We start from the raw sequence: 24,562 nt of genomic DNA on the forward strand, positions 1-24,562 counted from the left end.
ATTTGTGTGTGAGTCGGATTTACTTTACTATGTTACATCAAGTCTATGAGACCAGGCTGGAATTCCATGTAATACAATGCAATGTAGCCAATGTTGTCGTTTACACTGAACCTTGAGTTGTTTCCTCCAGGTAACCCCAGGTGTATGTGAGAGAGAGGGAGGAAGACTACAGCCATGAGTAACCCTTTTGCATACATAGTTGAGGCTTTGGACCCAAAATACCAACACCCCTTTGGCAATTGTTTGTGTGCGGGGTTGGTGTACTAGGCTAAATTTGGGAAATTAACTGAAGTTCAATGAAGATTTCATCTGATTCATGAATTGAATTTCAGATAATTTTTGAACTGTGAATTCTAATGAACTTGACTCCAACCCTGATAAATGGTTGTTATTAAATGCCTCCCTCCTCCTGCAGACCGCCTGCCATTCTCCATCCGCGTGCTGCTGGAGTCGGCTGTGAGGAACTGTGATGGGTTCCTGGTGAAGCAATCGGATGTGGAAAGCATCCTGAACTAGACGCAGACTCAGAGCGTGGAGGTGCCATTCAGACCTGCACGGGTCATCCTGCAGGACTTCACGTGAGTCATGTGAAATCACGAGACATCTTTCATGGTAAAGTATGCAGTGGTAATAGCTGTATTGTAAACTGGGAGAAGCTGATGGGTAGCCAAATTGAGGTTTAACCAGGGTGTGGCTTTTCTTTCCCTCTGAATTGGAAAGGGATTTCTATTATATTCTAACTTGTGTCCCCGTTGTCTCTCTTTGCTGCGATGAGCGACGCGGTGAAGCTGGGGGGAGATCCAGAGAAGATCAACCCAGTCTGTCTAGCCGACCTCATCATCGATCATTCCATCCAGGTGGACTTCAACAGGAAGTAAGTCTGGGGGGGTCAGATTTATCAAAGGGTTGTGTGTGTGTGTGTGTGTGTGTGTGGGGGGGTCAATGGAAGTAGGGCTGAATGTCATAATTCTGTGAATTTCCATTTAAGAGGAATTTTTGTGGATTAGAAGTTTATGAATACTGGTGAAGTACTGCTACATCCAGTTAACACAAATATAAACGCAACATGCAATTCAGTTACAGTTACAGTTCATACAAGGAAATCAGTCAATTGAAATAAATGTATTAGGCCCTAATCTATGGATTTCACATGACTTTTTTGCATATGGTTGGTCAGGCTGTTAATTGTGACCTGTGGAATGTTTTCCCACTCCTCTTCAATGGCTATGCGAAATTGCTGGACATTGGCGGGAACTGGAACACACTGTCGTACACGTCGATCCAGATGCTATGTGCCATCTGCCTGGTACAGTTAAAACCGGGATTCATCCGTGAAGAGCACACTTCTCCAGCGTGCCAGTGGCCATCGAAGGTGAGAATTTGCCCACTGAAGTCGGTTACGACGCCGAACTGCAGTCAGGTCAAGACCCTGGTGAGGATGATGAGCATGCAGATGAGCTTCCCTGAGACGGTTTCTGACAGTTTGTGCAGAAATTCTTTGGTTGTGCAAACCCACAGTTTCATCATCTGTCTGGGTGGCTGCTCTCAGACGATCCCGCAGGTGAAGAAGCCGGATGTGGAGGTCCTGGGCTGGCGTGGCTATACGTGGTCTGCGGTTGTGAGGCCGGTTGGACGTACTGCCAAATTCTCTAAAATGAAGTTGGAGGCGCCTTATGGTAAATAAATGAACATACAATTATCTGGCAACAGCTCTGGTGGACATTCCTGCAGTCAGCATGCCAATTGCACGCTCCCTCAAAACTTGAAACATCTGTGGCATTGCGTTATGACAAAACTGCACATTTTAGAGTGGCCTTTTATTGTCCCCAGCACAAGGTGTACCTGTGTAATGATCATGCTGTTTAATCAGTTTATTGATATGCCACACCTGTCAGGTGGATGGATTATCTTGGCAAAGGAGAAATGCTCACTAACAGGAATGTAAACAAATTTGGGCACAACATTTGAGAGAAATAAGTTTTTGTGCATATGGAACATTTCTGGGATCTTTTATTTCAGCTCATGAAACATGGGACCAACACTTTACATGTTGCGTTTTATATTTTTGTTCAGTATATAATTATGTGAGAAATGGTTCTACCTTTTACTACATATTTATGAATCACACATAGGCCTGTTATGTGTAAGCAGCACAGAGTGGGGCTGTTCTGTAGGGTGAGCTGATTAAGTGGACTTTGCTCTTAGAGGCTAAGTAGTAGGGCTGGGAGTTGCCAGGGACGTCAAAATACGATATTATCACAATACTTAGGTGCTGATACGATATGTATTACGATTTTCACAATTCCATATGTATTGCAATTAGATACTGTGATTTTATTGCAAACATATTGCTCACCGTATGTTTGCAGAGGGGCGAGGGATCATGAGAAAATAGTTTTGATCAGTCAGGGAAATAAAAGTGCTGAAAACAAACTGGAAGCATATTTAAAAAGAAGATGGAGAATAAGCTATGAAGGAAAAATACTGGAGTTTTGGTGCAGGTACAGCCAACTAACGCAAAAATAATATTGTGATATTGTCAAAATGATGAGATCCGTTATATCGTGAAAAATAATATCCTGATATATAACTGTATAGATTTTTTCCTCCATGACTGCTAAGTAGTTTTTGACATTACTGCAGACCATCAGTCGTCATGATGTTGCATAACGCTGAAATAAAGACCACTACATTTTGACCACTCTGAGTCTCCAAGCTTACATTGTTGCAAATTTGAACTGCCATTTTCGCCCTAGAAGTGTCAAACTGTAAAGCAAAACATTCCACATTCCCAACGCTGATACACTGTTGCTTACAGATGGTCCTTTTGTGCTCATTCTACTTTTAAGTAATTATATTAGGAGAATGCAAAACGTCATGGACATTTGAGTAATTTTCACCTAGAATGACCCTAAGGATGTTCTGAAATACTCCTCAACTCCTTTCATAGAAGTTTCACTTTTATGAGAACTGATGACGAGTGTGTTTTATAAGATGATCACATTGAGTCAGCTCTGTAATTACACTTTAAAAATGGTTTAAATGTTTCTTATTCCAGGTATGACAGTCTCCAGAAAAACCAGGACTTGGAGTTTGACAGAAACAGAGAGCGTTTTGAGTTCTTAAAGGTATTAAAAACCCTTTATCCACTATTCATTACGCCGATTCTGTTGCAACAGAAACCGTTTACTCCAAACGGAAAACGCAAACGAGTGTTTCTATTGGACAAGTTCAGGTAGGTCCCTCCCCGTTTTGTTCCGTTTGCTTTGTTGGGTTCTTAAACGGTAAACAGTTTCCGTAATGAATACACTCCAGTACTTCAGCCCAAAATTACCCTTATAAGTCTGCTTTAGCCAAATATAAATGTACTTTAGCCAAATATGAGCTATCTAGCCTTGCTACTAGAACTGGACTAAATCCTGCCTGACATGTTTATTGTAGGTGTGAGCGGGATGGAGGCGGAGGCCGTCATGCTGGGCCAGCCAATCAGCATGGTGCTCCCTGAGGTCATCGGCTACAGGCTGCAAAGCACTCCAGACAAGTTCATCACCTCCACCGACATAGTCCTCACCGTCACCAAGGTAACCGGTTACACAGTTGCATGACAATGGGGCCACTGTTTATCTATCCTCTTAGACATCTCTTTTGAACAAATCTGTCTAATCAATATAGCTCAAGGCATGAAATTATTCAACAAAGTAGTACTATCAATGCGATTCATTTGGAGGCTGTTGATTTGATTCTTGAAAAACGGACTTTCCCTAATGGGATCAATAAACTTGTATTAAATAGTTTAGTTGTAGATAAACAATGGCGAATGTTTCATTCCACAAGTGTATGTCACATAGAAACACCACTTGTCTGAGTGTCCCATGCTCTCCCTCTCTGCCCACAGCACCTGCGCCAGATCGGCGTCGTGGAGAAGTTTGTGGAGTTCTTCGGCCCAGGTGTGGCACAGCTGTCCATCGCGACCGAGCCCAGATTGCTAACGTGCCCAGAGTATGGAGCCACTGCAGCCTTCTTCCCGTGGACTACATCAGTGTTCAGTACCTGGAGCAGACAGGTGGGATCTTTAAATGTTGCATATTCCAGAAAAAGCATGGCAGATGCTACTTTTAAACTGTAGCCTCTGAGGTTTTAGCACCTACTGTCAACAATGTCTAAATACTTCAGAGTTATTTGAAATGTAAAACGCGGTTGACAACAGTATAAGTCACCTTCTCATGGCAGTCAGAACTTTGTCCTTTCTCTTTTTCTTATGTTTCCCTTTATTTCTTTTTGCTGCTCCCTCTGCTCAGGGAGAGATGCTGAGAAGCTGGACGACATCACTAGGTATCTGAAAGCAGTCACCATGTTCAGAGACTATAGCAACTCCTCCCAGGACCCCGACTTCACCCAGGTACTCGAATCCAAACTGGATCATTTTAAAATGCATTTCATCATTTAGAAATGAGGACTTGTAGATGTAAGTTTCAGGATTTATGATAAAAGATTGTCAGGCATGAGTTATGGCAACTTTGGCAAGTTATTCTGTTTTGAAAATGATTGGACACAGTCTATGTCTGGGATCTACAGTATGTGTCAAGTGATCACTAATAAGTTTCACTAATAACCCTCTTTAATTCTTGTTCTACTCTTCTATGGGTGAAGGAGGCATCACAGATTTCCATCCAGGTCAGTAGGAGGGATCATGCAAGAGGTGCTCCCACTAGCTTTTCTAACTCTGTGGACATGTCTTTGCAGCAAGGCTTCAAGGGTTTCCAGGTGGCCCCGGAGCGTCACCACGCGGAGGTTCCCTTCCAGTACAATGACAAGGAATACAGCCTCTCCCATGGCTCAGTGGTCCTCGCTGCCATCACCAGCTGCACCAACACCAGCAACCCCTCTGTTATGCTGTGGGCTGGTACGTACTAGCCCTTGCCCCATACCCCATACCCCATGCCCTATCTGGGTCGTGTTCATTAGACACCAAACAGAAGAACATTCACTGAAATGGGGAGGGACTACCGTTTTGAAATGTTTTTCATTACGTGCCCGAATGAACACGACCCAGCTATCAGCAGATGTGATTTGACTTCTATCTGGGAAGTTTTTCAGTCATTGAGGTTTAATTGGTTCTGTGTTGCTTTTCAGGTCTCCTGGCGAAGAAGCTGGACTGAGCATGAAGCCCTACATCAAGACCAGCCTGTTGCCCGGCAGTGGAATGGTCACATACTACCTGAAGGAGAGCGGACTACCTCTTCCAGCTGGACTACCTCTTCCAGCTCGGGTAAGGCAGTCCTTCCTAAAGACTGACCGATAGTCTAGAGATAAGGGGTTACTCTCAAAAATCTGTCCTAGCTCCTTGCATTCTTTCTCCTTACATTCCCCTCCCCGTCAGGTTTGAAGTGGTGGGCTATGGCTGCATGACCTGTATAGGCAACAGTGGGCCTCTCCCAGAGCCTGTGGTGGAGGCCATTATTCAGGTAACTACTAACTTTTAACATTTACACCCACACCTGGGTCGTGTTCATTAGGGAACCCAACAGAAAACGTTTTGGAAAGGAAAATGAAAATGAATTACTCTCATTGGACAAGTCCATGTAGCCCCGCCCTGTTTCAGTCCATTTTCTTCTGATGGGTGCCTTATGAACACGACCCTGCAGGGTCAATGGCTACAGGTCCTCACTCGATGCTTTACCTGCCATTCTCTTCCAGGGAGATCTGGTAGCTGCTGGAATCCTATCAGGTAACAGGAACTTTGAAGGGCGTGTCCACCCCAACACACAAGCCAATTATCTGGCCTCTCCCCCACTGGTCATCGCCTATGCCATCGCCGGAACTGTGAGGATTGACTTTGACAAAGAGCCCATTGGTGAGTATCTTCAAACAAACACAGTGTTCTCTTGGCAACAGTTGTATAGTTTTACTATATAGCATTCACACCAGTGGAAGCTGAAATGTCTGTAATGAAATGAATGGAGTGGTACCATTCCATTCCCCCGATTACAATGAGCCCATTCTCCGATTTAAAAGTGACACCAGCCTCCACTGGTTCACACATACTGTTCTGGAGTACTCAAGAAGTTGAACGAGATTAGGCCGTCCCGTGCTGTTACTGGTTTCTGTTGTTTCTCTCTCTCTCTCATATATCTCCTCTGGAAGCCCAGTGACACAAGACTTCCAGACGAGCTAAACCACTTCTATGCTCGCTTTGAGGCAAGCAACACTGAAGCATGCATGAGAGCACCAGCTGTTCCGGATGACTATGTGATCACGCTCTCCGTAGCCGATGTGAGTAAGACTTTTAAGCAGGTCAACATTCACAAGGCCGCAGGGCCAGACGGATTACCAGGACGTGTACTCCGAGCATGTGCTGACCAACTGGCAAGTGTCTTCACTGACATTTTCAACATGTCCCTGACTGAGTCTGTAATACCAACATGTTTCAAGCAGACCACCATAGTCCCCGTGCCCAAGGACTCTAAGATAACCTGCCTAAATGACTACCGAGCCGTAGCACTGACGTCTGTAGCCATGAAGTGCTTTGAAAGGCTGGGCATGGCTCACATCAACAGCATTATCCCAGAAACCCTAGACCCACTCCAATTTGCATACCGCCCCAACAGATCCACAGATGATGCAATCTCTATTGCACTCCACACTGCCCTTTCCCACCTGGACAAGAGGAACACCTACGTGAGAATGCTATTCATTGACTACAGCTCAGCATTCAACACCATAGTGCCCTCAAAGCTCATCACTAAGCTAAGGATCCTGGGACTAAACACCTCCTCTGCAACTGGATCCTGGACTTCCTGACGGGCCGCCCCCAGGTGGTAAGGGTAGGTAACAACACATCTGCCACACTGATCCTCAACACGGGGGCCCCTCAGGGGTGCGTGCTCAGTCCCCTCCTGTACTCCCTGTTCACCCATGATTGCATGGCCAGGCACGACTCCAACACCATCATTAAGTTTGCCGATGACACAACAGTGGTAGGCCTGATCACCGACAACGATGAGACAGCCTATAGGGAGGAGGTCAGAGACCTGGCCGTGTGGTGCCAGGACAACAACCTCTCCCTCAACGTGACCAAGACAAAGGAGATGATTGTGGACTACAGGAAAAAAAAGAGGACTGAGCACACCCCCATTCTCATCGATGGGGCTGTAGTGGAACAGGTTGAGAGCTTCAAGTTCCTTGGTGTCCACATCACCAACGAACTATCATGGTCCAAACACACCAAGACAGTCGTGAAGAGGGCATGACAAAGCCTATTCCCCCTCAGGAGACTGAAAAGATTTGGCATGGGTCCTCAGATCCTCAAAAAATTCTACAGCTGCACCATCGAGAGCATCCTGACTGGTTGCATCACCGCCTGGTATGGCAACTGCTTGGCCTCCGATCGCAAGGCACTACAGAGGGTAGTGCGTACGGCCCAGTACATCACAGGGGCCAAGCATCCTGCCATCCAGGACCTCTATACCAGGCGGTGTCAGAGGAAGGCCCTCAAAATTGTCAAAGACTCCAGCCACCCTAGTCATAGACTGTTCTCTCTGCTACCGCACGGCAAGCGGTACCGGAGTGCCAAGTCTAGGTCCAAAAGACTTCTCAACAGCTTCTACCCCTTATGGCTTATAAGACTCCTGAACAGCTAATCATGGCTACCCGGACTATTTGCACTGCCCCCCCACCCCATCATTTTACGCTGCTGCTACTCTGTTAATTATTTATGCATAGTCACTTTAACTCTACCCACATGTACATATTACTTCAACTACCTCAACTAGCCGGTGCCCCCGCACATTGACTCTGCACCGGTACCCCCCTGTATATATAGCCTCCCTACTGTTATTTTATTTTACTTCTGCTCTTTTTTTCTCAACACTTTTTTTGTTGTTGTTTTATTTTTACTTTTTTGTTAAAAATAAATGCACTGTTGGTTAAGGGCTGTAAGTAAGCATTTCACTGTAATGTCTGCACCTGTTGTATTCGGCGCATGTGGCCAATGAAATTTGATTTGATTTGATTTGATATACCTTTGAACAATGAAGGGAAGGCAGTTTTCCTGAGGGATATCTGGCCCTTGCGGAGACAGTTTGTAATTCATGCGATGTTCAAAGAGGTCTATGAGAAGATTGAGGTAAACTCAGCTCTTTGGAAAATAATATTCTATAATATAAGGTTGGGGGGGGGGGGTTCTAAGTAATCTGAACTTTTCATGACTAAAAAAGTATGAACATTTTTAAGATGTGGGTGAATAGCAGACTTTTTCAAGGTATTCATACATTTAGTGTAGAGAGCTATTGTTGTTGTAGTTTTATATGTGACTGTTCTACCCTGTTCCGCCCTGGCAGAAAGTGAACGAACACTGGAACGCCCTCAACACCCCCCCCAGACAAGCTGTACACCTGGAACCCCATGTCCACCTATATCAAGTCTCCACCCTTCTTTGATGGACTGGTATGACACACAAACAATGCCGTTGTTGTAATGTCTGATTTCTTTCCCCTCTCAGGTTTTATCTTTGAAAGGGATTGTTCAGTGAAAGTACATATTTATATATTGTTCCATACGTAAAAATGTATGCGCACATGACTGTAAGTCGCTTTGGATAAAAGCGTCTGCTAAATGGCATATTATTATTATTATTATTATTATTATATATTTATTTCCTTACCTTGAAATTAGTTTATGGACTGTGTAGAGGGTTCTTTACACAGTGCTGATATTCTCTTATTCTTAAAAAAACTTTAAACTTCAGAAAATGACACAGACAACGGCTTGTATATGTAAAATATATTTAGTTATGCAATTGCAGGCAGACATTAATACAGAGTCAACATGATTTGTATAGATAGCTCTTCATAAGTTCTGTTTGGTGTCTAAGACATCCTGTAACTTATAAAGCCTCCCCAACCCTTCCTAGTGTGACTTCCCCTAACAACAACAGCTTAATACATCTACCTATCCCTGACAGCGCCAATCATCTTGTCAGTATTCTATAGCTTCAAAAACATGGGCTTGACCGATACTTGTCTTCTCATACAGAAACTAAACAATATCATCTTGTGACATAAAAAATTTCATAAAGGAGAAGTAAGCGGCTTATAGCTCAAGGGGATATTTCTTGTTGTTAGGCGCAGCGTCCTCTTTTCACAGAACCAGACAGCCAGAGTGTCAGTCAGACGCGGAGGTGCAGATGCGTGGGCGTCCTCTTATCTGATAGTGCCTGCAGGGTAAAATACTCAGACATGTTTTAACACACACACAGGCCTCTCTAGAGGAGGCCTTTATAATCTAATATTTCATAACGCATTTCATTAACCCTTTAGAGGGGTTGACACTCCAAGTTAACCCCTTCAACTGCAATCCACAACCACTTTCACAAACTTTCTTTTACTTTCTACGTGCTGCTAAACGTCGGTGACTCTGTGACCACAGACCACATCTTTCCTGCTGGGAACATCGCCCGAACCTACCTGACCGGCAGAGAGTGAGAGAGATGGGAGGGGAGGTAGTAACTATAGCCTTTTCACACTACTGAGCCGAGCCACGCTGTATTGGCCTGGTTAGTTGCTGGAATCATAGTTGCTGGAATGGACAATGTGAAAGGAAAAAAATCCAAGCCAGCCCAGTACAGTTTGGGTGGGCGCGAAAGTGTGAAAGCTTATTTTGCTAACTAGCTTTAGCTTATTACAGTGAGCTCCAAAGGTATTGGGACAGTGACATTTTTTGTTATTGTTTTGGCTCTGTACTCCAGCACTTTGGATTTGAAATGACACAATGAATGTGAAGTTAAAGTGCGGACTGTCAGCTTTAATTTGTATTTTCATCCAGATTGGGTGAAGTGTTTAGAAATGACAGCCCTTTTTGTACATAGTGCCCCCTCCACCCCATTTTAGGGGATCAAAAGTATTGGGACAAATTCACTTATGTGTATTAAAGTAGTCAAATGTTTAGTATTTGGTCCCATATTCATAGCACGCAATGACTACATCAAGCTTGTCTCTCTACAAATGTGCTGGATGCATTAGCTGTTTGTTTTGGTTGCATGCAACATTTTAAAGTAGTCAACCGGATTGGACTTACTATGGGTTTATAGAAATGAATGGTAAATAATGTATTGTATAATTTTGGAGTCACTTTTATTGTAAATAAGAATAGAATGTGTTTCTAAACACTTCTACATTAATAATAATAATCCTGAATGAATTGTGAATAATGATGAGTAAGAAAGTTAGAGGCATAAATATCATACCCCCAAAACATGCTAACCTCCCTCCCCTGTTATTGTAATATTGAGGTTAGCATGTTTTGGGGTATGATATTTGTGCATCTTTCTCACTAATCATTATTCACGATTCATTCAGGAATATCCGCAATCATGGTAACATCCACATTAATGTAAACTCAGCAAAAAAAGAATCTCACTGTCAACTGTGTTTATTTTCAGCAAACTTAACATGTGTAAATATTTGTATGAACATAAGATTCAACAACTGAGACATAAACTGAACAAGTTCCACATACATGTGACTAACATAAATTGAATAATGTGTCCCTGAACAAAAGGGGGGTCAAAATCAAAAGTAACAGTCAGTATCTGGTGTGGCCACCAGCTGCATGAAGTACTGCAGTGCATCTCCTCCTCATGGACTGCACCAGATTTGCCAGTTCTTGCTGTGAGATGTTACCCCACTCTTCCACCAAGGCACCTGCAAGTTCCCAGACATTTCTGGGGGGAATGGCCCTAGCCCTCACCCTCCGATCCAATAGGTCCCAGACGTGCTCAATGGGATTGAGATCCAGGCTCTTCGCTGGCCATGGCAGAACACTGACATTCCTGTCTTGCAGGAAATCATGCACAGAACGAGCAGTATGGCTGGTGGCATTGTCATGCTGGAGGGTCATGTCAGGATGAGCCTGCAGGAAGGGTACCACATGAGGGAGGAGGATGTCTTCCCTGTAATGCACAGCGTTGAGATTGCCTGCAATGACAACAAGCTCAGTCCGATGATGCTGTGACACACCGCCCCAGACCATGACGGACCCTCCACCTCCAAATCGATCCCGCTCCAGAGTACAGGCCTCGGTGTAACGCTCATTCCTTCGACGATAAACGTGAATCCGACCATCACCCCTGGTGAAGCAAAACCGCGACTCGTCATTGAAGAGCACTTTTTGCCAGTCCTGTCTGGTCCAGCGACGGTAGATTTGTGCCCATAGGCGACGTTGTTGCCGGTTATGTCTGGTGAGGACCTGCCTTACAACAGGCCTACAAGCCCTCAGTCCAGCCTCTCTCAGCCTATTGCGGACAGTCTGAGCACTGATGGAGGGATTGTGCGTTCCTGGTGTAACTCGGGCAGTTGTTGTTGCCATCCTGTACCTGTCCCGCAGGTGTGATGTTCGGATGTACCAATCCTGTGCAGGTGTTGTTACACGTGGTCTGCCACTGCGAGGACTATCAGCTATCCGTCCTCTCTCCCTGTAGCACTGTCTTAGGCATCTCACAGTACGGACATTGCAATTTATTGTCCTGGCCACATCTGCAGTCCTCATGCCTCCTTGCACCATGCCTAAGGCACGTTCACACAGATGAGCAGGGACCCTGGGCATCTTTATTTTTGTGTTTTTCAGAGTCAGTAGAAAGGCCTCTTTAGTGTCCTAAGTTTTCATAACTGTGACCTTAATTGCCTACCGTCTGTAAGCTGTTAGTGTCTTAACGACCGTTCCACAGGTGCATGTTCATTAATTGTTTATTGTTCATTGAACAAGCATGGGAAACAGTGTTTAAACCCTTTACAATGAAGATCTGTGAAGTTATTTGGATTTTTACTAATTATCTTTGAAAGACAGGGTCCTGAAAAAGGGACATTTCTTTTTTTGCTGAGTTTAGAAGTGTTTAGAAACATATTCTATTCTTATTTACAATAAAAGTGACTCCAAAATGACACACTACATTATTTACAATACATTTCTATTTGGCACAAAATAATCTGAAACACAACCAAAACAAACAGCAAATGCATCAAAAGACTGATGCAATCATTGCGTGCTAGTAATATGGGACTAAAGACTACACTTTTGACTAATTTTATAAACATATAAGTGAATTTGTCCCAATACTTTTAGTCCCCTAAAAAGGGGGGACTATGTACAAAAATTGTGGTAGTTTCTAAACGGTTCACCGGATATGGATGGAAATACCCTCGAATTAAAGCTGTCAGTCTGCACTTTAACCTCAATCATTGTATATTTTCAAATCCCAAGTGCTGGAGTACAGAGCCAAAACATCAAAAAAAGTGTCACTGTCCCAAGACTTTTGGAGCTCACTGTATGTCTAGCTAGCTTTAGCTTAGTATGTTTTTATGTTGGAGTCGAGTTGCACCCAGACTCCAAAGTAACATTTGAACCCCTTTCCAGTTTGAACCCACGTGACTTCAACTCATACGGCTCTCGGCGTGGCAACGATGCTGTGGTGGCCCGTCGCACGTTCGCCAACATCCGTCTCTTCAACAAGTTCCTGAACAATCAGGCACTGCGTACCCTGCACCTACCCTCTGATGAAACGGTAAGGCCCTGGAACAACGGATAACGTAATAACTTTCAATAATGTCATACGTTTTCCTGTTATAATGTAATAAAACCAGATAATGTAATGCAGCTCCCTCCTATAGCTCAGTTGGTAGTCCATGGCGCTTGCAATGCCAGGGTTGTGGGTTCGATTCCCACGGGGGGCCAGTATGAAAAATATATACACTCACTAACTGTAAGTCACTCTGGATAAGAGCGTCTGCTAAATGACGTAAATGTAAAATAATTGTATAACTTGTATACATTCTCTGGTGGCTATTACTTTATCAAATGAGTAACACAATTTTTATGACTAATGTAATGACTTACATTTATTGTATGTTTAGTGTTTGTTCTTGTATTTTGACTGCATATTACAGTGTATTTTGTTTCATGGCTGTTATATGTACTATGGTTGTCCCTATGTATCAATGTATTCAGTGTGCTCTAGCCGTTGTCTGCTTCCCTGAACAGCTGGATGTGTTTGACGCTGCAGAGTGCTACCAGCAGGCTGGCTTCCCCCTCATGATCCTGGCTGGGAAGGAGTACGGCTCTGGCAGCTCCAGAGACTGGGCCTCTAAAGGTCCTTTCCTCCTGGTCAGTCTCTCGTCTTCTATCACGACAGCGTTATCATCACACAAACTCATTTGATCATGTATGATGTATTAGCTGAATGTAAATTAGGGGCAAGCCTGTATGATACTTTTCAGTATCAAATATAAGATTCTGGTGGGCTATGTGGATGTTTTTGTAATATATTTATTAAACAAAGATTATACAATACAAAGTAGGGAGCATTCAAGGTACACATAACAAACGGTGAGCTATGTGGTTGCCCACTGTTACCTGCCTGATACCCTTCCTCTGTTCCCCTCTCCCAGGGCATCAAGGCTGTGCTGGCAGAGAGCTATGAAATGATCCACCGCAGTAACCTGGTGGGCATGGGGGTGATCCCTCTGGAGTACCTGGCCGGGGACACGGCAGACAGCCTGGACATGACGGGGCGAGAGCGCCACACAGTGGTCATCCCAGAGCCACTCACACCCAAGATGATTGTTGACATTAAGGTACGTCCAGTGATTACATAGGGTGGGAATTGGGAAATTCTGAGTTAATGAGTTATGTGAAAGTCTGAGTTGCTAGTGGATGTCTAGTCAAAAAAAGAACACTTAGTGATTTCTATGAACTCTCTAATACATTATGATTCTGTAATAGATTAGAAAGGAGCAATGCTCAATATATTTGCCTTTTTTACTATGAGCAACCTACAACTGTCCGTTTCCCTTCCCTCACAGCTCAACACGGGCAAACATTCCAGGCGAGGATGAGGTTCGACACAGACGTGGAGCTGACGTACTTCCACAACGGTGGCATCCTCAACTACATGATCCGCAAAATGTCTGAGAACTAGAAGGAGCACATCGTCGGGACCAAGCCATGCTGAACACGCACATCCTCTGTGTAGACGGAGATACAGAAAGCCCTGACTCGCCCTCTGTGTTTGTTTGAGTTTACCATTTGGTTTTCATCATGTTGTCTCCATTGGTTTTAGTGCATTAATCGACCGCAGTGCTGGTTCCATACTTGATCCATTGCAGGTAGGGATGATGAAATGAGTCAGAACCCCCCACATTTAACACTGGTATGATAAACATCTGGGTTCAAATAGTAATAAAGCCCAGCCAAAGTATTTGAAAGAAAACAAATGTATTTTAAATCCAGGTCCCCTATGAAGTGACATTAATACAGTAGGCAGGGACTTCTGGCCTCTCACCCTACCTCTGCATTGCCAAACCAGTTGTCCACTTACCCTTGTCCGTCCTCCTTCCATGCTAACATTAGCTAGCCATGCACACAAACCTAGTCTGCCCTGGTTGGTTCTTGTCCACAGTCCAGTCGTTAATATTGTTGGTTCAAAGCTGCCATTCATTGTTATCTGTCTCGACCAGGATTGTATTTGTTGATTTTCAATTCTTGTCATTGTGTCAATTGGAAAATAATTGCTGCTGTGGTGGAGTAGAATGCTTCTGAAATGGCACCGTATTCACTTTTGACCAAAAGTAATGCACTACATAGGAAATAGGGTACCATTTCGGACGCAACCATGGTGGAGTTCCATTCTATGTGTTCTGTTTGTCAACCCCAGACACTGCAATCTGTAATGGCTTCAACTCCTGACAATAAGAGTGTTGTCATTGCATCATGAACAAGAGATTGCCATGGGTATTCTAATCAACTGTTTGATTGCCTTAAAATGTTTAAGTTGACGCTATTGACCCTCCCCTTTTGGCGAGGTATAATATGTTGTGTGTGTCTCTCAGTTGAGAGCCATTTAAATGTTGCCTCTGTACTAAATATATATTTTTACTAGATCCGAGAATTTGTGGCAGCGTAATTCCAATCTTGTTCTCTCTGTCGTGTAAATGTACTTTTCTCTCTTAACCTGTTGATGTTAGCTATAGGACTTCTATGATTATGTAGTGCTGAGTGCTTACTACTGTTGGTGAGTAGGGTTGCAAAATTCCAGTTATTTTCCCAGAATTCCCAGTTGTTCCAGAACTCCCGGTTAGTATATTCAGGAGGGAATTAGCAGGAAATCCAGGAATTCTCCAACCAGGATTTCTGGAAAACCCGAGAATTTTGGGAAAGTTGATGAAGGCTGAAATATTAATCTTTTAACCTTGCTTGAATAAAACAAATCATCGTTAATGGTGAGCGAACGTTGCGCCTTTTCCTTTCCAATTTTGGGAAAGTTACCACGAATTGTTCAACCCTAATGGTGAGTTTGGCTGGACTTAATACCCTGGTGCTAGTATAACAGGAGGTGAGTTAATCAAATCAATCTATCTATCAAATTATTATAAGCAAACCTCATTAGGTTTCTAACCTGAAGCCACAATTAATATTCTTTATCTAAGCACTTAGTGTTTTACGGACCAAATTGTTTCTGTCTATCAAAAGGAATGAAGGCCTACTTTGAGATTCTTCTCAAAACCTTGCAGCTCTGATATGGAGAAAATGTGTATTTTGTCTGTTAGCAGAAGGAATCTGCTACAAGGCCAAATCAGGGCTAGTGGCTGCCTCTTAATAGTCTTAGTGCTGTCCCCTTCCAGTTATCCTTTCCACAAATAACTTGAGAGGTCAGGGGAAATTCCTGGTACATATCCACCAAATTGCTTTCACCTATCATGTATTTTTTGTGATTGCATAATTATTTATATCAACTGTTATGTTATGGGTAGGTTGACGTTTATTGGGATGAGTCTTGTCCTTGAGGCAGAACTGAGCGATTTCCACTAGATGGGCTAGCTGCAAAGTCAAAATTGGCTATATTGTAACATTTATGAGAATAAATATAAAAACACTAGCTTTTTGGTTTTAATTTAAGGTTAGGGCTAGGCATTAGGGTTAGCAGTGTGGTTAGGTTTAAAATCAAAATGTTTGGCTTTGTGGCTGTGCCAGCTAGTGACCACTGCAGAGCTGCCTCCAGATCAAGATTCATGATGAAAAAAACACTAACCTGCATGGCTCAGGGGCAGAGTAGACTATGTTTGTCAAATTGTTAACACACATTCATTTATGACTTATAAGACATGAATGTTCTCTAATAAACTTTAACTTCTACTTTACTGAAATGCAGCACTGTTGTGTCAAAATTATTGTGCATTATTAGCATATTATAGCCTATTCTAGAAAAATAACTAATAAAGCAGTAAAATAAAGTCACCTGATGGATTTCTGGAATAATAGAAGTTTATAAAATAATTGCACACAAATCATTACATTTAAATGGGATGTGAAAATAAAATAAATTCTGTACAGTAACTGGCTAAAATATTGCAAATTTCACAATGTAATTTGAGAAAGCAACTGAACAAGGGATCCCACAACTGCATAAAAAGCTGTATCGAAGGCAGCTGATACCTTTCTGTATTTGTGGAGTTTCTGTGGCATAATGTGAACTGTAGAGTTGGCGCCATATACACTGAGTGGCCAGTTTTTTAGGTGCACCCATCTAGTACCAGGTCGGACCCCCCTTTGCGACCAGAACAGCCTGAATTCTTCGGGGCATGGAAACGTTGCTCAATTGGTGTCAAGGGACCTAATATGTGCCAGGAAAACATTCCCCACACTATTACACCACCGCAACCAGCCTATACCGTTGACTCCAGGCAGGATGGGGCTATGGACTCATCCCACTTATGCCAAATCCTGACTGCAATCAGCATGACACAGGCAATGTTTTTCCACTTCTCAATTGTCTGGTGTTGGTGATCGCGTGCCCACTGGAGCCGCTTCTTCTTGTTTTTAGCTGATAGGAGTGGAACCCGGTGTGGTCGTCAGCTGCAATAGCTCATCCGTGACAAGGATCGATGAGTTGTGCGTTCTGAGATGCCGTTCTGCACACTACTGTTGCACTGCGCCGTTATTTGCCTGTTAGCTTGCACAATTCTTGCCATTCTCCTTCGACCTCTCATCAATGAGCTGTTTTCGCCCACAGGACTACCGCTGGCTGGATGTTTGTCGCACCATTCTTGGTAAACCTGGCCATTTCTTAGATACTGGAACCGCTGCGCCTGGCACCGACGATCATACCACGCTCAAAGTCGCTTAGGTCTCTCGTTTTGCCCATTCTAACATTCAATTGAACAGTAACTGAATGCCTCGATGCCTGTCTGCCTGCTTTATATAGCAAGCCACGGCCACGTGACTCACTGTCTGTAGGCGCAAACCATTTTTGTGAACAGGGTGGCGTACCTAATAAACTGGCCACTGAGTGTAGTTTCACATTGATGAGAGTAACCTGAATCTTACGTTGTTATTCATAAAATATTACGTTTTATGTTTTTTAATACAGAAATACATGGAAATACTGTATTCCACAAACCCAGTTATGACTCATTTCAGACAAGACAGTGTTACTACCATCAAGGACCTACATTTGAATACAACCTTGAGACGGTGAAAGCAAATAATACTTTAAATGTACACATTGAGAGGTATGCGTTAGTCACAATACAATGTTATACACTGATATTCAATATTACACAGATGACCAGTGCAGCAGTTACAGCTCTCAAAAATAATAAGTATAGCTGTTACACAGGTGAACAGTACTATACATCTGCACATGGTAAAGCTACTCAACATTAAACGGATAGTTCACATTAAGAAGGGTAAGGAAACCAATGTAATTTCAGTGAACTATCCATTTAAACTACAGTAGCTGGAAAAGCGCTTAGGAGCAGTTTGACAGTTACAAGATGAAATATATGACGTTGTGAGCTTCAGCGGTATGTTTGCTGACTTAATTTGCAACTGATGTGATTGATGCACTACTCCCATTTAATTAAAGCTGACCTCTTCATTTATCTATTGCTGTAGTACCATAGTAAATCTCCTTTGGGTGATTGGTTGATGTTAACTGTATGAATGCAACTTGTCTTGAGAGTCAGCTCCATTCCTGTTGCAACAGCAGTGGAAAGAAAATAGTTCTGATTCATAGCATCAATCCAACGTAGAAATCCCCCTTGGTTCACGTCTTGATGTAACATATGTAGCGATGTCCCTTGCCCGTCTTACAGTCTCTGATCTGCCACTTGGCCCTCCTCCACACCAGAACACACCTCCTGGTCCCCTTCCTTTTGCCTCTGGCCGGGCTCTTCCTCCAGTTGGTGTAGGTGGTGGGTTCTCCACCCACCCACTCCCAGCGTCCTCGTCTCTCCCTGTCGTTCAGACCTGAGAGATGGAGAGGACAGTGAGTGAGATGAGGTAGACATGCGCACGCACACGTTGAGCCACTTTTCAGCCAATGGAGATAGGACAGGATACTTTTTACCTATCCAGAATGGTTTCCTTCCACTGAAGTCCCACAGCCAGTCCATATCAGCCTTGGAGAAAACGCTCACCAGATTGGCTTGGTGACTGGAACCACAGGAAAAATACGAAATTATAGTTTACTACAACACAAAGGCACATTCTCGCAAAATAGGTAACATTTCTTGTTCCCCTCCTCACCTCTCCCTGCATTCCCTGATGGCGGTGCTCCACGTCGACTTGCGCTCGGTGCTCAGGAAGTAGCAGTAGCCACTGTGATAGGTCCAGCCCTTACGACAATTCTGAGCACTGACCATCTGTGTCGGGGAGGAGGAAAATGGCTGGCCAATGAGGTGAGAGTTCATTACTGAAATAGGAAATAACTAACATTAAGGGCTGGTTTCCCCTGACACATCAAGCTCAGTCCAAGAAAGTGGCCCAGAATGTTGAGCTATAAGTTGGGGTTAGCCCATACTCTTTGACCCTGAAATAGTCTACCTATGATATTTATAACACAATTGGGCAAATGATGAGGGTCCATTATTATTCTGTTTCAGGCACCATCCATCCCAGATTGATTACCTCATCAGTGGGAGCCCAGGGCTTCCAGGAGACCCCGTTGCAGCGCAGGAGCCCGCCTGAGCTCTGGTTAAAGTGCAGGAGCCCCATCAGCTCTGGGACACAGGGTTTAGGGCCAGAGCTAGGTGAAGCCTCCTGAGGGACAAAATCATTAGAGAGAGTAACACATTTAGTTCATTTGTTCATCATATTGGAAGTCGTTTATAGGCCAAGAGAGAGACTGTAATCTATGCTTTTGTTTATATAGCCACTGCCACCAATGTCTGAATAACCCTCAGTCTGTTTATATTGAGGCGATTTCAGTCCTACCATAGCTGTTACACCGTGAGATCCGAACCTCTTGATGTGATTGCTGGTGTTGTACTAAAGTCGCTACGATATAGAAACTGTTACGAATAAATGTAATGATGACTCACCTTCTTATTGGGCTGCTCAGTCTTTGTAGGTGGGAGCAACCTGTCACCCTTCCTCTTAGGGACAGGTTTTGGGTTGAGGTTGGGAGCCACTGTTGGTGTTGCTGCTGCATGTTGCTGCTGCCCTCTGCTGGTCACCTGAATATTAGCCTTCCTTCCCTTCCTAGAGGGAGACTTGTCATCCTCCAGGCGCACTGACATGATCCCGTGGTACTGCAACCATGGAGAGGCAGTGAGAGAAAGACAGTGAGGGCTGTCCCTAGGTTGGATTCGGTGTGTTAGCTTAGTGCAAAAGGTTGTAGCCCAGCTTACCGTAAACACAGTGTCTGTTCCATTACGATGGACTGACGATGGTGGAATCTGTGAGAAGATAATACATGATCAAGTTGTGCTATAATCTGTGGGTTTTGATGGTTGAAACAAGACTAATAGTCTATAGTCCCTGTTTTATGTACTTAGTGGGTCACATGACGACTGTGTACATAACTCTTAGGTTTAGCATAGTTTAGAGTGAAGGACACTGAACAAAGGACTTAGGACAAACCTCAACCGAATAACAATCACACTGGTGATTACAGAGTAAAAACTTACTGTCTTCCTATTGCCCATGGCTCTGAGTTTCATATTGGACGTGGCAGGCACAGCAGCGGGCACAGACTGGGGCATACCATCACCCCGGGTCCAGGTCATCTGCTGGTCTCCCTTGGCAAGGGGTAGTGTCTCCAGCTGAATGGAGCCATGTTGGGGGTAGGGCCCTGACTGAACCTGCTTCCCCCCCAGACTGGAGCCCATAGGGGCCCGACTGGATCCACACTGTCCTGGAAAAGCACAGAGACTTACATTCAGAGATTTTTAAACCACGTCAATACTTCATAGAAGGTTGGTGTGTTGTCTCTATCAGTCTTTGGCTTCCTTGGCACCTCCAGTTTCTATAACTTGAAAAATGTACCTTGACAAGACAATTGAAAAGGCTTCTATTTGATTTAGTTAGGGACTACAGTATTAGGGGCAACATCCTAAATGACCACTAGTTCCCCAGTGTTCACCTTTCCCAGAGTCCTTGATTTTAACCAGAGCTTTGGAGGTGCTGCCTACTACGGTTCCCTCGGGGGACACCAGCGTCACTTCAAATGTCTCCTCTGCCTCCTCCAGGTGATCTTGGGTAATCTCAATACGCCAGCTCCTTTTGGATACGCCTTCATAGAGAGCATACATTTTAGTTACCTATCTCCCAATCTAAGATGGTAACTCATATCAACATCCCACTACAAAGCCACACGTACCAGGATCAAACTGGATTAGGCTGGACGGGCTCAGAGTGAAATCCTTTCCAGCAGTCGCTGTGACCTCTCTCACCTAAGATATTGAGAAAAGGGGAATCCGAAAGTGACATTACATTCATCGCACTATAATGGATTTATAGTGCCATCTATCACTCGATTTACCTCATCGAGACTAACCTGGTTAAATAAAGGTTACAAAAAATATATATGCAATTTAGCAGAATCACTAGATTACAGGAATTGGTATAAGAATCATACTGTTTAAAACAGATAGAACAGAAACCTTGATGGTGATGTATGAGGACTCGGCCATGTTGCCTTTCCGTAGGACGTCCAGTGAGACAGTGCCCTGATCCTCACATGCCTGGTACTCAGACACAGCCAGCTCCACACGAGACCACTTCAGCTCCAGTCTGCACCATGGAACCATGAGGAACACAGCACAGTGAAAACAGTTTTACACACTAACCAACGATCCTGCATTGCCTTTCCAAGTTGATTGAGGGTGATGGTATCTTCTTTCATAACAAGGACACAGTACATATGTTATATACAGAGACCAATACAGTCGTTGGGGACCATTTATCAAATCTTCATAAGCTGTCATATAAATTGGCCTTGTCATGTACAGTAGTAAGTATGTAACCATTGGTTCTCTCCTCCCCTGACTGACCACAGTATGTAGAGCATATTAATACTATTTGTGTCTTGCGCGGAGTAGCATCTCACGTGTGGGAGGGCCCAGTGTTCCCCAGAGGGTCGGACACTCTGAACTCCAGGCTGTCCGACATGGCTTCTGTCACTGGGTCTATGATATACACGATAGTCCTTTTGCTCAGGTCCCTCTGAGTGAAACGCTGCTGGACAAAGCTGCCTGCAAGAGCACAGTGTAAGATTGACTGTTTACTGAAGAGCAAACACAATTAACCTGGGGTCTATGGGCTATCGTAATGTAATTTTTTTGAAGGAGCACTGATGGCCTAATTAAATGCATTTGGCTTAATTATGCGTAAAATAAACAACATTTTCAGTATTTTCTGTGTACAAAAGGATAAAACTGAGGGAATGGGGCCTGACGCCCCTGCATATGAGGCCTTACCTTTGATAGTATTCTCCAGGTAGCCAAAGTATGGTGGTCTGTGGATGTGGAAGGTGAGGTCTTCGTCCTTGGTGTTGGCGTCCTGCGCTCTCAGCTCCCGGGACGAGAGGTAGATCCCATAGCGACCGTCAGACAGGACTTCAGCCTTCCACAGAGACTGCAGCTGCACAACCTCAGGAGCCGAGCTGTCCAACGGCTCAATCTGGAATACAGGGTCTTGTTCATTAGGCACCATCAAAGGCGTCCATCAAAACCTTCCCTTGATTGCACAACTAATTATTTCGATTCCACTACTATTGAATAAGTTGCTGTGCTGATCTAATGTACACCTGAAATGGCCCCTCTAGCGACATATCTGGGAAGAGGCGTGTATGCAGATGAGTGTGTCCTACCTGAATGGTGAAGATCACAGGTTCCGTCTGTACCATCCCCTCCAGCAGGAAGCCCCTGTTGGTAGTGTCTGAGGCTGTGAAGGCAAAGCGGTCGATCTGCGACGGGCCGCCTCCGTGCCTGTAGGTCACATCCAGCTCCTGCAGGTCCCACTGGGTGAAGTTACCCCCGGCAGCGAGCGGGACACCTCCCCGGAGCAGGGTGCCGTACTGCGGAGGCTGGGCCAGGAAGAAGAGCAGGTCACTGGGTGGGGTGTCGGGGTCGGACAGGGCGAGGGTGTCAGGGGTCACCGCCATGGAGGAGTCCTGAGGGACTCTCAAGCCGCTGTTACAGGCCAGTGAGGGTAGCACGCGGTCGGTGGTCTCCACGAAAATCTCCAGGGTGCCGTTACGGGTGGCCTTGCTGTTGCTGATGACGAACCTGGCAAAGACACACAGGAGCATGGCAGGTTCTTAGGGGAAGGTACTTCATCCCAAACAATGTATTAAACTTATAGATGTGGGTCAGATTTGGGCCATCTGCTATCTGGTATGATGACCACAGTCTTTGAGATGTACATTTTTTTCTACAAATCAGCATAGTTTGCAGCATGTTCCAACCTCTATTATGTGGAATAATGTTAAGATTATCATCTGTTTCATTTTATTCATTTAGAAGGGTTGCCATTACTGTAGTGTTTCCAGCGGCGCGGTGGCTCTGTTGTCGTGGACGTAGCCCACCAGGTTGGCAGCGATGTCCATCTGGCTGAAGGTGCTGATGGCCACCCCAGGGTGTTTGATGTACTCCATGTGGCCGTTGCTGGGGGGGACCGTAACGATGTAGAACAGCTCCTCGGGTTTGTCTGTACCATCCGTCGCCAGCAGGATGTCTGTGGTCAGAACCACGCGCTCACCACGGCTGGTCTTCACCGGCTTCACAAAAACGGCAATGTTTCCTGGGAATTGATAGAGAAAGTGAAGTCTTAAAATGAACGTTTGCACTAATTGGTTTACACAACATAGTGAGGTTCATAAGACTTAGAAACCAGCTTATTTTATGAGTTATTTTAGCTATGTTTAACATTATTATAATACACATAAGACAACAGTAGCAGTGATGAGTTTTCTCTACTAGTGTTTGTTTTTTACACAGAGACTAACACTGACCATGAACGTTATAGCAAACTGTGCATAATAGTGCACTTCCCAGTTTGGTGGTCTGTCCATCTATTCACAAACCTTTCTCCATGTCCTTGAGGGAGATGTGGAAGTGCTGTGTGGGGGATCGGTTCTTCCCGTCCAGCAGGTGGAACATAAAGAAATCCTGTGTGTGTCCCAGTGGCCCCGTATGGAGGTAGCGCAGCAGGTTCATGTCCACTGTCTCCTGGGTGCAGTTCATCCCCGCAGACTGGGTCACCCAGTCAGACCCCACCTGAGAGGGGACCATGGACAGTTAGGGAGAGAACACATAATGTAAGGCACATAACAACTCAATGTTGATGATTTACTTACAGTGAAATTACGAGTAGACTGAAAGTAATATCTTTTGAAAAATGTTATGTTGACATGCATGATTTTGTGGGACTGTTTCAAAAGTTGACTAATGAAGAATATAAAACAACAATTTTTTTAAGTGAAATGCCCCTTTAAGCTAGCATGGAAAAATACTTTCTATACTGGCATTTGTTAATAACACCTACCAGTTCATATCAGATGATACAGGAATGTACTGACCTTAACCTGTAGCAGTCCCTGAGTGGGAATGCTCTCCAACATGTAGACTATCTCCTGGGAGGTAGTGTCGCTGTCCTGAGCAAAGAGAATAGCACTGGAGATCAGCCTAGCCTCGCCTGCCTCCACCTCCAGTCCATTGTTCCTATATGGCAGACAACCATGTTTGTTTAGGAGTAGGGTGAAGTTGCTTTGGTCAGTTTTGCATTTTCCCCACTAATGGTTAAGGTTAGGACTGGGGGACCGGAAACTGATCCTAGATCTGTACCTAGGGGAAACTTCACCCAAACTGTTTGTTTATTAACTTATGTGAAATGTGTACCTAATGTAAACGTGAAGGAGAAATGGTGATGTAGTACTCAGGAAAGCCAGAAGGGGGAGCACAGATATAAGGGAAGTCTAGATTAGGAGGGAGGAAGTTTATACTACCTGTTGTAAACTGGTTGCAGTATGTTCCATCTATGGATTATTGGTGAAGTAAACTCATAGTAAACTTTACAGAACATGTGGACATCAATGAAATGTTTTCTCTGTGTAAATGTAACAAGTCCCATCTGTTACCTTATGACTCGAGGCTCCTCATCATTGACAGGGAGTACGTTGACCATCACGTGTCTGTGGAGCTTGTGTTTCCCATCGGTCAGCTGGATGGTGAAGCTGTCCACCATGTTCTCAGAGTCATCGTGCATGTACATCAGAGACATACCTGAACAG

The 24,562-nt window shown here is 44.3% G+C and overlaps 1 protein-coding gene and 1 pseudogene across 2 annotated transcripts in view; one reads left to right on the forward strand and one right to left on the reverse strand.

Annotated features, from left to right (window-relative positions):
• Positions 1-770: 770 nt before the first annotated feature.
• On the forward strand, positions 771-16,109 carry LOC121554254 (annotated as a pseudogene).
• A 1,098-nt stretch (positions 16,110-17,207) lies between these two features.
• Positions 17,208-24,562, reverse strand: part of frem1a (Fras1 related extracellular matrix 1a) — a 28,550-nt gene continuing 21,195 nt past the window's right edge. Inside the window, exons 21-37 of one of the 2 annotated variants that reach the window (XM_041867634.2) lie at positions 24,410-24,554; positions 23,852-23,993; positions 23,357-23,549; positions 22,809-23,073; positions 22,142-22,559; positions 21,750-21,951; positions 21,380-21,524; positions 20,934-21,063; positions 20,651-20,723; positions 20,414-20,563; positions 19,959-20,185; positions 19,680-19,727; positions 19,371-19,580; positions 18,958-19,089; positions 18,577-18,692; positions 18,398-18,483; positions 17,208-18,297 (exon numbers count right to left, since the gene is read on the reverse strand). In XM_041867634.2, the coding sequence (XP_041723568.1) occupies positions 18,095-18,297; positions 18,398-18,483; positions 18,577-18,692; positions 18,958-19,089; positions 19,371-19,580; positions 19,680-19,727; positions 19,959-20,185; positions 20,414-20,563; positions 20,651-20,723; positions 20,934-21,063; positions 21,380-21,524; positions 21,750-21,951; positions 22,142-22,559; positions 22,809-23,073; positions 23,357-23,549; positions 23,852-23,993; positions 24,410-24,554 (2,885 nt within the window). In that variant the 3' untranslated portion in view covers positions 17,208-18,094. Of the gene's footprint in view, positions 18,298-18,397; positions 18,484-18,576; positions 18,743-18,957; positions 19,090-19,370; positions 19,581-19,679; positions 19,728-19,958; positions 20,186-20,413; positions 20,564-20,650; positions 20,724-20,933; positions 21,064-21,379; positions 21,525-21,749; positions 21,952-22,141; positions 22,560-22,808; positions 23,074-23,356; positions 23,550-23,851; positions 23,994-24,409; positions 24,555-24,562 lie in introns of those variants that run through there. The other variant, XM_041867635.2, reaches the window with a different exon arrangement.

This window comes from Coregonus clupeaformis, chromosome 39 (genome assembly GCF_020615455.1).
Source record: "Coregonus clupeaformis isolate EN_2021a chromosome 39, ASM2061545v1, whole genome shotgun sequence".
Classification (NCBI taxonomy): domain Eukaryota; kingdom Metazoa; phylum Chordata; class Actinopteri; order Salmoniformes; family Salmonidae; genus Coregonus; species Coregonus clupeaformis.